At 57.4% G+C, this 15974-nt stretch overlaps 1 protein-coding gene across 1 annotated transcript; it reads right to left on the reverse strand.

The window, feature by feature from the left end:
• Positions 1 to 1357: 1357 nt before the first annotated feature.
• On the reverse strand, positions 1358 to 13489 carry PRRT4 (proline rich transmembrane protein 4). The gene is given in 5 exon segments (XM_038753025.1): positions 1358 to 3363; positions 9932 to 10192; positions 10561 to 11068; positions 11070 to 11249; positions 13404 to 13489. Coding segments are annotated over 5 exon segments (2604 nt in total). The 5' UTR covers positions 13431 to 13489; the 3' UTR covers positions 1358 to 1735.
• Between the last annotated feature and the right edge of the window lie 2485 nt (positions 13490 to 15974).

Raw genomic sequence — 15974 nt, forward strand, 5'->3', positions numbered from 1 at the left:
CAAAATTCTCCTCCCATCCACTCTGACAGGCAAAACAAACTCTGGCCCTTGGAAACACCTAAGGTTGAAATTCTGGGCCCCATGGGAGAAAAATAGGCTCTGCCCAGCAGCACAAAAGAGCTAGTGGTTGGGGCAAGGGAAGCAGACAGCCTACAGGGAGCCGGGGGACTGAAGTGGGAAGGGAATTGCCTGGGCAACCTCGTTGGGGTTTGGCACAAGGGGAGGGGATGCCCGAGAGTCTGGGGGAGAAGAAACAGATGGGAGAGAATGGCTGGTGTCTGAGGGGGGCCTGGGAACGGGGACAGGGAGAGCTGTCTGCTCATCTATGTGGGTTGGGGGGCCCGGCCAGCTAGCAAACATTCCAGCATGAATGCCGCCATCCCCAGAAACCGATCCTTCCCTGCACCCTCCAGAGCTGGCCCCAGCCCAGGACATTGATTGGGGATGGGGCCAGGAACAATTTATAAGCCCATCTTCCACTCCCAACCCTGGGAAAGGTCTGCCCTGCTCCTCCGTTTCTCTGCTCCTGTCCAGGAGGTGGGGGACCCGAGAGAAGCAGTTTGTCAGGACATACTCTTCCTGAGTCCTCAGAGGAGGTGCGACCCTCCCCATGAGCCTAGGGTGGGCTGTCAGGACTGGGGTGGGGAGGGAGCTGGGGAGAAAATGGAGCCATGTTCCAGCGGACAGGAGACAAAAAGCTCAGCCCCATTCAGAGCCCCTAAGCTTTGGTCTGAACAGAAAAGCAGCATGGCGTACTGGAATGAGCATGATCCTGGGAGTCAGAGGACCTGAGTTCTAATCCCAACTCTGCCACTTGTCTTCTAACTTCTCAAGTCAACTAACTTCTCTGTGCCTCAGTTTGTAAAATGGGGATTAAGATGTGAGCCCCATGTGGGACATGGATTGTATCCAACCTGATTATCTTGTATCTACCCTAGCACTTAGTACTGTGCCTGGCACATAGCTCTTAATGAGTACCACATTAAGAAAAAAAAACAGAGTCAGGAAAGCAGGGGATGTACACACTGTTGCTTCTACTCCGCGGTCACACACACAAACACTCAAACCCGGGTGTCTGGACTCTTCTCTGCAGAAAATATTTTATTGATAATTTAACTCTAAAAGTGGCCACTTTGAGCCAGGTCAGAGAGAGACCTGCTGGACAGGTCAAGGGTGTTGCTTTGGGGACAGGAGCAGGGGAGGAAAGGGTCCAGGTTCCTCACTAGATGAGGGATCCTGTAGGTGGTGGGGAAGTGGGGAGGGGGGGTTGGGGGGGCTCAAGGAAGCCCAGCCCTTGGGAATGCCCTCAGAATGCCCACGAAGGGTGTGGGGTGGGGGGGGGTGGGGGGCACCTCATGGCGTTATTGCTGGTGAATGCCAAGGTGAATGCCTCAGAGAGTCAGAGTCTAGCCGGGCTAGAGGCAACCCTGGGGGGGCCCTGGACCTGGACAACGAGGAGAGGGGCCCTGGGAGTGTGAAGAGTGGTCTCTCAGGTGTTCGTCCCCCAGTGCCCTTCCAACCAGCTAGCCAACCAGCCAGCCAACCAGCCAACCGGCCAGCCAACCATCCAGCCCCACTGGATGAGGGCTCCGGCCAGAGGAGCCCAGGGGCTGTGGCTGGGGAGGGAGACTAGGCCAGGAAGGGCTGGGGCAGACTACAGTGTGTGGGTCACAGGCAATGCGGGCTCTGGGGGCCGGGCAGGGGGAGAGGAGTGGCGGGGCCCCTCCTCTTGCCATCACAAGTCTATGGTGTCACTGCCCACGCTGAGCTCGTCCATCTGCCGGCGGGCATCCGGGAGCCGCTCCTGCGGAAGAGGCCCCGGGGACGCCCGGCAGGCCGGTGCCAGAGCCCGGTAACCACACCCAGAGCGGCCCAGGACCGCAGCTGACAGGGATCCCGTAGGCCTGTCGGGGCTGGTGCAGAGCAGGATGGACGAGCCATCCTGGGACAGTCCGAATGGGGAATTGGAGGAGGTGCTGCTGCCGGGTGGCCAGGGGCCCGGGGAGGGGGGTTCCGGGAAGCCCAGCCCAGCCCCGCATACGGTAGGGCCTGTGAGGAGGAGACCAGGACCTAGCAGGGCCTCACTGCCGAGGAGTGCCTCGGCGATGCTGCGGCGCAGGTCGATAGGGGACGGCGGGCGGAAGTCCTCGGTGCCGTCGCTGCCCGGGGATGAGGACGGGGCCGGGGCCACCCCCTCGAGGCCCCGGCCACCGCCCGGGGGCAGCAGGTCTGGGCCCGGCCCCGTCAGTGCGCACAGGGGCACCAGCTCAGCCTCCGCTCGCCCGCCAGCCTCTCCTGGGGGCGGCTTCTCCCCGGGCCCCTTGGCCCAGGCCCCCGGAGAGAGGCGGAGCAGCTTGGTCCAGCAGCGCTGGGGGGGCCGGGGGCTGCACAGGGCCGGGTAGAGGCCCAGCAGTGCCAGGGGCAGGGCCACGCCGGCCTCGCCCAGCCGCGCACCCAGCTGGAAGGCCCACCAGGGCCAGGCGGCCCCCAGGCCGGGCTGGCCCCCATAGCCCAGCGTGTGCAGCACCGCGTAGCCCTGCAGCCCCCCGCTCAGCAGCCCAAAGACCCCCGCCACTGGGGCTGTGCGAGCCGCCTGCCGCCAGGGCCCGGGCCGGGGGAAGGGGCCCCGGGCCAAGGGCGTCGGGGTGGCGGCCTGGGAGCAGGGGCCCCCGTGGGGGACACCGGCCCGCCGGCCCCTTGGGCAGGAGAGGACCATCAAGGCCCCCGAGAGGAGGGCCGCCACAAGGGCCGTGAGGCCGCGGGAGGCCAGGAGAAGGGGCAGCAGCGGGCGGTGGGTGGCGCCGGCCAGGACGGCGCCCGCAGAGAGGGCCAGGAGCAGGAGGAGCAGAGCGGCCAAGCCGCAGGGGCAGCGGGGGGAACGGGGCCGGGCCAGCAGCAGGCACGACAGCCCCAAGCAGACGGACAGGCAGGGGAGGGTCAAGTCCCGCAGCAGCAGCCGGGCCAGGGCCGGGAGGCGGGCCTGGTGCCCGTAGGCATCGTAGAAGAGCGGGAAGGCATGGGCGGTGCCCGCCGAGAGCAGGAGCAGGTCCAGCAGCGCCAGGCAGGGGGTCCCGGGCGGGCAGCGCCAGGGCAGGAGGGCCAGGCTCAGCAGGGCCAGCAAGGCCACCAGCCCAAACAGGGCCCCGGCCCCATACACATGGGCCTCCCAAGCCAGCCCCCAGTGGGTCCGGGCCGCCGTCCAGTCAGACTCCAGAGACAGGAACAGGGGAGCCAGGGGTGCTGCCGGGGGGCGCTCCTCGGGCTCTGGAAGGACCAGCGGGTCACAGGGCTTGGGCCAGCAGTCCGGCTGGCCCGAAGGGCCCCCTGATCTGGTTGAGGAGCCATCTGTGCTGGGAGCGGAGGCTACAGGAAAAGGAGCCAAGAGGCTGAGGTTAGAATGCCAGAACCCGCCTCCCCTCTGCTGTAGCTGAGGGACTTCTACATTCATTCATTCATTCATTCAATCGTATTTATTGAGTGCTTACTGTGTGCAGAGCACTGTACTAAGCGCTTGGGAAGTACAAGTTAGCAGCATATAGAAATGGCCCCTACCCAACAACTCTGCTGTATTCTCCCAAGCATCTAGTAGAGCGCTCTGCAGACAGTAAATGCTCAATAAATACCCCTGATTGACCACTGATCGACTCCTGGGTTTCCACTCCTTTTTCATTCCCTTTTCCTCCTCTCCAGATATTTCCCTCCCCTCCCTCAGGACTCCAGCTCCCCCTTCCTCACAGCCTACCTCCTCTAGGAAGCCCACCTTGATTGGGGAGGGACCAGAGGATGGCAGACACCTTCCCTGCCCTAAGTTTCCCAAACACAACGGCCACTAAAGAGGCAAATGGGTCTCTGGCTGAGCCTCCAGGCCCCAGGACCCAAGTAGGACATCCCAGGTTCTGGGTCTGTGGAGGATCCACTGTGTGTCAATGTCAATCGTTTCATCTTCAGGGCAAATATCTTTAAGAGCGGCCAGAATGCCCATTACAATTACCAACCCCATTTCCAGAGGGTCACACAGACCCAGCCTCTCTAGGGGGGTAGCTAACGCTGGCTGTCGGTGGCAGCAGCTGAGGAAGAACTGGAACCCAGGGAGCGGGGAGTGATTCTGCTGCCTGCGGCAGGCAGAAGAGCAATAAGGAGGAATTCAGGGGAGGCAGAATTGGGAGGAAGTCCTTCTTGTGCCCTCACGTGTCCCCCTGGCCCCTGCTTATCTCCAGGACAGCCCTTAAAGGGTCCCAGAATCTTCGCCGAAGCCCTCTGAGAACAGCAGCTTCTGAAGAGAGGAGCTAGTAGGTCCAGGGAGCAGAGCAGGGCGGGTTAGAGTTGAAAAGCAGTGTGGCCAAGAAGAATAAGCGCGGAATTGGGAGTCGATCAATCAATCAGTTGTATTTATTTATTGCGTGTAGAGCAACTGTACTAAATGTTTGTTTTTGTTTTTATGGTATTTGTTAAGCCCTTACTATGTGCCAGGCACTATACTAAACACTGTGGTAGATTCCAGGTATTCAGGTTGGACGCAGTCCCTGTCCCACATGGGGCTCGCAGTCTTGATCTCCGTTTTAAGATGAGGGAACTGAGGCATAGAGAAGTGAAGTGACTTGTCCAAGGTAACACAGCAGACAAGTGGAAGAGCCGGGATTAGAATCCAGGTCTTTCCGACTCCCAGGCTCATGCTCTATCCTCTAGGCTTCGCTGTGTCTCTAAATTGCTTCGGAGAGTATAATACAACAGTGTTACTGGACGTGATCCCAGCCCATAAGAAGCCTACAGGCTAGAAGGAGAGTCAAGAAACCAGAGTTCTCCTCCCATCCCCACTGCATTCCTGCTGTGATCTTGGGCAAGTCACTTAGCTCTTGGTCTCAGTTTCCTTATCTATTAAATGGGGACTGAACACCTGTTTTCCCTTTCCCTTTAAACTCTGAGCATCACATGGAACAGAGACTGTGTTCAATCTGATTATTCATTCATTCATTCCATCGTATTTATTGAGCACTTACTGTGTGCAGAGCACTGGACTAAGCGCTTGGGAAGTACAAGTTGGCAGCATATAGAGACGGTCCCTACCCAACATTGGGCTCACAGTCTAGAAGTCTAGATTATCATGTATGTACTCCAGAGTTTAGCACATAGTAAGCACTTAACAGATTCCACAATCGTTAATACTATTATTAGAAGCTTCAGAAGAAGAGGCATTTGTAGCAGATGGTCTGGAGTGCCAGGGATAGGGACCGATTCTGAAATCCTTTCCCCTCTAAAGGGGAGAGGCAGGAAGGGATGAGGAGGAGTGGGTGGAGACAGAGAGCAGTTCTACAGAGCAGCAGTGGGGGGACGGAGAGGGAATAGAAATAATAGTAATAATTGTGGTATTTGTTAAGTGCTAAGAGCCAAGTACTGTTCTAAGTGATATAGTAGATACAAGGTAATCAGGTTGGATACAGTTCCTGTCCCACATAGGGTTTACAGTCTTAATCCCCATTTTACAGATGAGGGAACTGAGGCACAGAGAAGTGAAGTGACTTGCCCATGGTCACCTGGCAGATGTGGCAGAGCCGGGATTAGGACCTACATCCTCTGATTCCCAGGCCGGCGCTCTATCCACTAGGCCACGTCACAGACAGAATTAATAATAATAATGGTATTTATTAAGCGCTTACTATGTGCCAAGCACTGTTCTAAGCACTAGGGTAGGTACAAGGTAATCAGGTTGTCCCATGTAGGGCTGACAGTCTTGATCCCCATTTTACAGATGAGCTAGTTGAGGCACAGAGAAGTGAAGTGACTTGCCCGAGGTCACACAGCTGATAAGTGACGGAGGTGGGATTAGAACCCAAGACCTGTGACTCCCAAGCCCATGCTCTTTCTGCTAAGCCATGCTACTACAGAGGGAAAGGGGAGAGGAAGGAGAGGGAGAGAGGGAGAGAGAGAGACAGAGAGAGAGAGAGAGAGAGAGAGAGAGAGACTACAGAGCAAGGGGGAGGTGAGACAGCTGTGGACAGGGGTGAGGGTGGGAGGGGAATCCAGGCTGCCGGAGGCCCAGTCACCCCGACGCCGGTCACTGGATTCCTCCTGGGGGCCTTGGAGCAGCCACGCCATGTCCGGGCTATCCAAGGAAAAACCAGGAACACACCCCACCCTGCGCAGGACCAGCCCCCAGAGACACCAACCTGGAGAAGGGCAGCGAGCAGGGAGAGGGAGCGTGGCACGGTTAGTGCACACACTCCTCGGGCTCCAAGTGCACCCTGAAAGCAAGAGGGTCACCTTTGTCCCTCACTACAGGCCCCCTCCCCAAAACATACACACACACACAAACACACACGCATGTTTGGGACTACTGCCCACCCCTCTGGGCTGGCAGACCCTCAGAGAACCTCCCTCCCCCTGGAAAGGCAGCTGTCTCTCCTCCCCAGCTGTCTGCCTGGTGACATGCTACGGGCTCCTGCCTCTGCTATTTCATAGGGACCTACCGGAGCCTCCCACTTGCCAGCTGCCCGGCTAGCTGGCCCGCCCACCGGCCAGCCCCGTTCCAGGACCCAGGCCGAGACTTGACCTCCCTATATATACACCACGGGCTCTACTGTCCCCTCCCTTGTTGGGGTCGGAGTTCCCGTCAGTCTCCACCTGTCCCTGCCTGCCACCAGTCTGTTTCTGAGGCCCACCATGGAGCGAACCTCACTGTACCCTCTCCACGGCCCCACTCTGGGTTCTGGTCAGCGTCCACACCCTACACTTAGCCCTTGGACCCCAGAGCTTCAGGGGAAATTAATTTAAGGCTGGAGGTGTCTTCCGGTCCACCCTCCTCTGAACTGGCAGGGCTTCTGAAGAAGAGCCTCCTTGTTACCCAGCTTGGTTCCTCTTTGGAACCCCTCAGCACCCTCCTCTCTGTACCCACGCAACACCAGCCCTGGATCTGCCTCCTGCCCAGAGCCCTGGCCCTGCCTCACAGGAGGGGTTGGGCAAAGGAGATTGCCAGAAAGAGGTGGAAGGGAGGGAGGAAGGGAGGGATGGAGAGAAGGTGGTGCGGAGGGACCAAGAGGTGTGGGAGAACTGGGGGGAGGGGCAGAGGGAGGTAGAGACTGTTTATCAGCCAGAAGTCCAGATCAAAGGGGTTGGGAGAGGAACAACCAGGCGACCAGGCTTTGAAGCTGCAGCTGGTTGGGGGCTGGTTGGGGGCCCCTTCCCTCCCCCAGCTTCTTAGCCGGGATCCTGCCCTCTGAGTTTCCCAGAGGCTTCGGTGATGGGGTGCAGGGTGGTCCCCAGGGGGTCAAAGGGTCAGCAGCCTAAGCAACAGGAGAGGAGGAGAGGTTGGGGGGGATGGGATTTTATTTTGTTAGTATGTTTGGTTTTGTTCTCTGTCTCCCCCTTTTAGACTGTGAGCCCGCTGTTGGGTAGGGACTGTCTCTATATGTTGCCAACTTGTACTTCCCAAGCGCTTAGTCCAGTGCTCTGCACACAGTAAGCGCTCAATAAATGCGATTGATTGATTGATTGATTGATGCCCAAGGAGCGGGTCCAGAGCCCCCTGGCAAAGGGGAGAGGCGGAGTCAGAAGGGACAGAGAGGGAGGGGGCGAACGGGCTGCTGAGCTGAGCTGCCTCTGCCCTTGTCCAGAGTCATTAGGTCCCAGTGGGTGGCTGTGCCAAATCCACGAACCGACAGGCTGCCAGACAGCATCTCCCTTGAGTCGGTTCCGGCCTCCGCCACCAACGGCACCGGGTGCCTCAAGTGCGAGAGCCCCCTTTGGAGTCAGAGGTCATGGGTTCAAATCCCCACTCCGCCAATTGTCAGCTGTGTGACTTTGGGCAAGTCACTTCACTTCTCTGGGCCTCAGTTCCCTCATCTGTAAAATGGGGATTAAGACCGTGAGCCCCCCGCCATGGGACAACCCGATCACCTTGTAACCTCCCCAGCGCTTAGAACAGTGCTTTGCACATAGTAAGCGCTTAATAAATGCCATCATTATTATTTATTATTATTATCCCAGGCCACTCCACCAGAAGGGACCATGGAAGTGTCACTAGGCACAGCCATTGGGCCTCCTCAGGGGGTGGTAACTCTGCCTAGGCAGCCTGGGCTTTCTCCCCTCGAATCTCCCTCGGACTTGACTCCTCTGATCCTCAGCTGACTTCTCAGCCAAGAAGGAGAAGCAGCGTGGCTCAGTGGAAAGAGCACGGGCTTTGGAGTCAGAGGCCCTGGGTTCAAATCCCAGCTCCGCCAATTGTCAGCTGTGTGACTTTGGGCAAGTCACTTCACTTCTCTGGGGCTCAGTTCCCTCATCTGTAAAATGTAAAATGTGAGCCCCCCGTGGGACAACCTGATCAGCTTGTAACCTCCCTAGTGCTTAGAACAGTGCTTTGCACATAGTAAACGCTTAATAAATGCCATCATTATTATTATTATTATTCTCCCCAGCCTGCAGGTTAGAACTCCACTCCAGGGTCTCACTGCTGCTGCTCCCCTACACCTCCCTCCCAGCCAACTCCAATTCCTCCCTACAGCTGAGCCCATATTCCCCTCTTATTCCTCCTGCATAGCCTACCTCCTACAGGAAGTCTTCCCAGATTACCCACCATGGGCCCCAGTAGCAGCAGGAAGGCAGGGCAGCAAGCAGGGGCCCCTTCATCAATGCGACCACTCTGTGAAGACTCACTGACTACCACCGCTGCCCTCTTTGTCCTCGCTCTCGCCTCCCGGCCCTGCCACCAGCCCCGCCTGCCCCTGCTCATGCAAGGTCCAGCCCAGCAGTATGCACACCAGGAATGACCACGCTGCTCTGAGCCCTCTGCTCCTTCCTGCTCACCCCACCCACCTATGTCTCCACTACCCAGAGCCAAGCAGCGTGGCTCAGTGGAAAGCGCTGGGGCTTGGGAGTCAGGGGTTGTGGGTTCTAATCCCGGCTCCGCCACTTGTCAGCTGTGTGACTTTGGGCAAATCACTTAACGTTTCTATAAAATGGGGATTAAGACTGTGAGCTCCATGTGGGACAACCTGATCACCTTGTATCCTCCCCAACGCTTAGAACAGTGCTTTGCACATAGAAAGCGCTTAACAAATGGCATTATTATTATTATTGTCTCTGTGCCTCGGTTGCTTTATCTATAAAATGGGGATTAAGACTGTGAGCCCCACGTGGGGCAACCTGATTACCTTGTACCTCCCCCAGTGCTTAGAATATAGTGCTTGGCACATAGTAAGCGCTTAACAAATACCACTATTATTATTATTATCATTATGAGCTGGCCCAGCCCAAGGAGAGCCCTGGGAGGATCAGGCCCATTTGTACTGGGGCCTGAAGGCTGGCGGTCATCCCAGTAGGCACCCCTCAGATCTGCCCACCTGCACCTTTCATAAGCAAACATGACTGCCTTGAAGGACTCCTGCTCCCACCCCTTGCCAGAGGTCAGAGGCCCCCCTTCCACCAGGCTAGAGCTCAAGGGAGGGTGGGAATGGGGGCCAGGAGTAAAAGGTGGGCTGTGGATGCCCCTTTCATTCATAGGTGCATGTCCTTGGCATGTCCTTGGAAGGCCTGAGGAGGCCTAGGCGAGAGTGACCTAAGATACACAGTCTGGCTGTGTTGCAGGGGAAGAGAAAGGAGGTGGGTAAGTCCAACCCTAATCGTTGTGCAGGCTGGTTCTCGAGGCCTAGGAGGGGGCAAAGGAGGGAGCCGGAGGGCTCAGGGGTGGCTTGGGCAAAGCTTGCCCCCTCACATCTTCCCAGCTCTGCCCACCCATGACAGTCCAACACACTGGACCAGACGGCAGGAGAAGAAGCCCCAGGCTGGAAGGGGAAGGGAGGGTAAAGAGGGAGTCAGGCAGAAGGAAGAGGGTGAGGAAGGAGAAACTAAGGCAAAGCCAGGACAGAGGGAAAGGAAGAGTAGAGGACCAGCACTGCAGAAAGGAAGAGAAAGTTCCCAGCAACCTTCAGGGTCCACTCACCTGGGGCTGCGGTCCTTCCTGGGGCCAGGATCCCCCCTGTGGCTGGGGTCCTTCCTGTGAGTAGGGGGACCCCCCTTGTGACCGAGGCCCTTTCTGTGGCCGGGGTCCCTCCCGCAGTTGGGATCCCTCCTGCGGCTGGGCTGGTGGAGGAAAGTGAGCCCAGGGTGCTGCCTGTGTCATTCTCGTCCAGGGGCTCCAGCTCCTCTGGGGACGGGGATGGGGACGGGGCCTGTGATGGGAACAGGGTGGTGCCAAAGAAACCTGGGGGGAGAAGCACAAGCTCCTGGAGAGGCAGCTGGGCAGCTCTCATCCCTTTTCCGGCCGCCCACACCATGGTCCCTGGAGCTCAGCCAGCCCAGGTGCCCTCTGCGGGAAACCCCCTTAGGGTGGGCACCAGAGTCACAGGGGCTCCAAACATCACACAGTTCACAAAGGCATGCTGAGACGCAAACTGGAAGGCCTCCAGATGCCCCCAGGCCCCGGGCACACCATGAAGTGCCAAGAGCGGAGACGACTGTGAGGACCGGGGCGTGCGGCCGGGGCCTTTCCAACCATCCCGGGAGCAACTCGGCCCACCGACGGTCACCCACCCTCAGAGCTCCGGCCGGCCCTGCCGCCCTGACACTTACCAGAGGCCCCAAGGCGGTCCGCGATCTCCGCCAGGCTGACTCTCAAGCTGGGCAGAAGCGGCAGCGCCCTGTGCCCCTCCGGCATCCCCCCGGCGGTGGGACTGGCTCCCGCCCTCAGGGCCACCTCCAGCTCCAGTTCCAGCTCACTGCCGTGGGGCTGGAAAGCCGTGGGGCCTGGAGCCAAGGATGCTGGGCCCGGCCCATGCTGGTGCAGGTGGGGAAGCCCTTCTGCGGGCCCGAGGCTGCGGGGGACTGGTTCGGAGATCAGGAAGGTGTCAGTGGAGGGAGAGCTGCCCTCAGCAGACCCCCACTCTGGAGGTGAGCCCCCGGCACGGTCCAAGCGGAGTCCTTCGGGCTCCCTGGCGGGACCCTGGACGGCTTGGGTCTCCGTGGCGGCACCCACCCGGGTAGCCCCGGGCCCCCGCACCTGGATCTTGAAATTAAGCCCCAAGTTGAGGGACAGCAGAGAGGCTTCACTTTGTGGGGATTGGGCCAAGGTGGTCAGGGGGGGCCCCGGGGATTAGGGATATGGGCTGAGGGGCTACAGGGGGAGCGTCCAGCAAGACCCAACACAACAGCCCTAACCCTGCCCAGCTTCTCCCCGCCATGGCCCCACTCAGTGGGTGGGGTCCGTGCCTCAGTGACAGGGGGTGGGGGAGATGCTGTCCGTCTGTCCGCCGCCCAGCTGCCTGCAGAGAAGGGAGAGAAGCCTGGGTGAGCCGTGTTCGCAGAGAGAGGCCTCTTTCCACTCGTGAGCAGGATTCATTCATTCATACATTCAATCATGTTTACTGAGTGCTTACGGTGTGCAGAGCACTGTCCACAGTTCTTGGGAGAGTACAATATAACAATAAACAGAATGTGAGTTGGGGCGCCTGGCCTGGGGGATGATATTCTGCAGGCCTCCCCCATGCCCCCAGGCCTGGCTCGGAGCCCCCAGAGGGCTCTGCTCCCATGGAGTCTGATGCTCTGCATCCCCACTCAGCCATCAAAAGGGCCCATGTTCCTCCCCCTATCTCTCTTGCCTTCCTCTGGCCCAGCCCACCCAGCCTCTAGCCCCTCTAGAGCCTAGCCCTGGCTCCCCAGCCTCTGGGGTTGTCCTGGACAGAGGGCCGTGTCCTAGACGCTGCAGCTCATGCGGCAGAGCTGCATGAGAAGCAACATGGCTCAGTGGAAAAGAGCCCGGGCTTTGGAGTCAGAGGTCACGGGTTCAAATCCCGGCTCCTCCAACTGTCAGCTGTGTGACTTTGGGTAAGTCACTTAACTTCTCTGGGCCTCAGTTCCCTCATCTGTAAAACGGGGTTTAAGACTGTGATCCCCCCTGTGGGACAACCTGATCACCTCGTAACCTCCCCAGCGCTTAGAACAGTGCTTTGCACATAGTAAGCGCTTAACAAAAAAAAATGCCATCATTATTCCCCCTTCTAGACTGTGAGCCCACTGTTGGGTAGGGACTGTCTCTATATGTTGCCAACTTGTACTTCCCAAGCGCTTAGTACAGTGCTCTGCACACAGTAAGTGCTCAATAAATACGATTGATTGATTGATTAGATGCTGCAGCTTCAATCCCCACAGCCCCATCCATCTCCCACCCCTCCAATGGCCCTCGCTCCATTTTCCTCTCTGCAGCCCAGAGGGTCAGGTCACTTCACTTACCCTACGCCCCCTCCCCAACAATCAGCTTCCCCAAGGGGGGCTCTTGGTTGCCCTGCAGTCTGGTCCCTGGCCCACAGCTGCCCATAAGCCAGAGCTCTGGCCCTCTAGCCATCCGGGGAACTGAGGCTTAAAGGAGGCAGCTGGGGCCTAGAGAGAGGATGAGAAACAGGCTTCCAGAGGGAGTCCCAAGGCTTAGGCTCTGAGCCTGTCTCCTCCCTGGGCTGTCCCATTCCGGGCTTCCCCTTACCCCCTGCCCCATCCCCGTCTGTCTCCCTCCCCTCCTCCCAGCCCCGCTCCCTGGAGGTTCCCAGGACTTACCCCTCCCCCAAGCCTATCCACCAGGTAGCCAGGCTCTGGGGAAGAAGGCCAGGACAGGCCAGGCTTTTTAGGATCTGCAGCTGGTCTTTCCCTTTCACATGCCCACACCCACCCATCATGAGCGCACGCGTGCGCACACACACACACACGCACGCACACACAAGCGCATACACACACACATCACCAGACAGTCAGGAATGGGGGGGAGAAGGTATGAAAAGGGGGAAAAAAAGACAAATGCACATTTGCCCATGCTCATCATCCACACACAGATTTCATGACATGCACTATATGCAACCCTCCCATCTGCATAGCAAGAAGATCCTCTCTACTGCACACCCTTGCCACACGTTCTCATCCACAGGTGCGCATGCACACACGCGCACACATCTACACACACATACATGCACACACACACACACACACATGCACGTTCATACCCACACATTCTTTCCTAAACCCGCACATTCACCGTGTCTCTTCAACCCAGCTCTCTGCCAGCTCAGAAGGATCCTTCAGTGCAGACCCACGCCAGGAGAGCCCCTGAACTCACCCACAAAGGCACGGACACATGAACACGTTCGCTTTTTGCACGTATGCAAATGCACATACATGCATCTAAATACATGCCCCAAAATATGCACACACTCGCAGACACACACACACACACACACAAACACACAGACATGCATACACACCCCTCCTCTTCCTCCTCCCTGCCCCCCAGGGGACCAGCCTGCCTTCCCAGGGCCTGTTCCCTGGGCTGTAGGTTGCTCTGAGTTGTCCATCCTCAGCCTTGCCCTCCCGAGGGCCTCCCCTAGGAGCCCTTTCTTCCCACCAGCTCATCTCCGCGTTCCCCATTACCCCACCTGCCCGTCCGTCGCCCTGGCGAGCATCCAACTCCACAGCCCGGCCTCCGTGTCCCCCGGGTCACCGTGCTAGGCCCCACGGCGGCTTCGGCTCCGCTCCTTCTGGACCTGCTGAAGCCTCGGGGTCACCTCTCCTCCCCGCCCTCTCCTCACTCTCTCTCTCCCTCTGCAGACCCCTGCCCGCTGCTCCCCCTTTCTCCACAAGCTCCTCCTTTCTCTGTCCCCTGTTCCCCGTTTCCTCTCTTCTCTCTGTGCCCGCTCCCACTTTCTCTCTCTGCCAGATTCTCTCTCTTCCTCTCTCCCTGCCCGCCCCCTTCTCCTCTGTATGCCCGGTTCTCTCCAGCTCCCTTTCCCTCTCCTCCTCCCTTTCCCTCTCCTCCTCCTCCTCCCCTTTCCTCTCCCCCTCCTCTCTCTCTCCTCTCTACCCAGATCAGCTGCTCGCGGGAAAAGCAAAAACCCACGCTCAAATTCAGACACACCACTCACCCTCCACACACAACCGTACACACACACACATCACTCTCTCAAATGTACACACTTATACACAGCACAGACCCTCCTGCATGTTCTCGCTCAAACCTACACCAACACACATTTGCACGCATAGTAACATAAGCACAGACCATACGCCACACTGACTCCAAAACAGCCTACAGCTGTACCCACACACAGGCACACTTCACACTCATAAAAGCCTAAGTGCACATTCAGTCACAACGACTCAAGCACGCCCACTGCACACATACACCCCCCCTGAATCTCATTCAATGGCCCAGGCAACCATGGACACCTCCACACATACACATATCCAGTCACGCACGTGTGTACTCATTGCTTACACACACAGAGACACGCACTGCGCACCTAGTCATCCCCACCCACGTACATTGTCACATACTGTGGCTTACACTCAGAAGCCCACCCACACACAATCAATCCAATCCCAGAGTACACGACCTGTGGTTTCACCTGGCTGGGTCAGGAAGCAGCAGGACCCTGAAATAGGCAGGTTCAGAAATGGAGGCAGGCAGCCAGATCCCTTTGGCACCCCAAATTTCCTCCTTTCTCCTTCCTCTCGTCTTCCGTCCCCACTAGGGAGCATGGAGCAGGAAAGGGGGTGGAGGGGAAGCTGCATTACCCAACAACTTTCCTGGAAATACCCCTAGGATGGGCTTTCACCCTTCCCCTCCAGCCCTAACCCCTCTGATCTTTCCTGCTGTTCTCTCTTTCCTGCTCCCTTCTGGGAGCCGGGGTTTTCCTGGAGGGCAGGGGGAGGGGAGGAAGGACTTGTGTATGGAGAGAAAGAGAAAGGGAGGGAGGGAGAGGGAGAGGGGGAGAGAGGGAGAGAACTCAAACCATGCTGGAATCAGGATCCCTGGGTCCCAGACTCCAGCTTTCCCCATTTACCCAACCACCAGGCAGAATTCCGACATGTCTCTCCCTGAATAGACCACAGTAGGATCATATCTGTGTATGCTGGGGGAGAGGCCACAGCTGGCTTGGTAAGAGCTGGGAGAGGGGAAGGAATCATGGCTGGGATTTGGGGATGAGGAAGGGCAAGGAGAGCCCCAACAGGGGCTCAGATCATTATCACCATCATCATCATCACTGGTGGAATTTATTGAACTCTCACTGTGTGCAGAGCACTGTACATAGCGCTTGGGAAAGTACAATATAATAGTAATAATTACGGTGCTGCTTAAAGAAGCAATGTGGCTTAGTGGAAAGAGCACAGGCGTGGGAGTCAAAGGTCGTGGGTTCTAATCCCGGCTCCGCCACTAGTCAGCTGTGCGCCTTTGGGCAAGTCACTTAACTTACTATAAGTTAATAATAAGATAATTATTTTTATTACTTAAGCATTAGTAGTAGTATTACTTGAGAAGTAGCATGGCTCAGTGGAAAGAGCACGGTCTTTGGAGTCAGAGGTCATGGGTTCAAGGCCGGCTCCACCAATGGTCAGCTGTGTGAGTTTGGGCAAGTCACTTAACTTCTCTGTGCCTCAGTTACCTCATCTGGAAAATGGGGATTAATACTGTGAGCCCCACATGGGACAACCTGATCACCTTGTAACCTCTCCAGCGCTTAGAACAGTGCTTTGCACATAGTAAGTGCTTAATAAATGCCATTATTATTATTATTATTAAGTAGTTACTATGTGCCATGCCCTGTTCTAAGCACTGGGGGAGATACAAGTTAATAATAACAATAATAATAATAATAATAATAATGGTATTTGTTAAGCACTTACTATGTGCCAAGCACTGTTCTAAGGGCTGATCAGGTTGGGCACAGTCCCTGTCCCACACAGGGCTCACCCTCTTAGTCCCCATTTTACAGATGAGGTCACCGAGGCCCAGAGAAGTGAAGTGGCTTGCCCAAGGTCACACAGCAGACACGTGGTGGAGCCGGAATTAGAAACCAGGTCCTTCTGACTCCCAGGCCTGAGGTCTATCCACTGTGCCGTGAGTTGGAGAAAGGCAAGGAAGCAGGGACAGACGGGGGGTGGCTCCATTGAGTTGGTAGATATGCTCCCTGCCCACAAGGAGCTTACAGTCTAGAGATAGAGGAGAA

This window comes from Tachyglossus aculeatus, chromosome 10 (genome assembly GCF_015852505.1).
Source record: "Tachyglossus aculeatus isolate mTacAcu1 chromosome 10, mTacAcu1.pri, whole genome shotgun sequence".
NCBI lineage: Eukaryota > Metazoa > Chordata > Mammalia > Monotremata > Tachyglossidae > Tachyglossus > Tachyglossus aculeatus.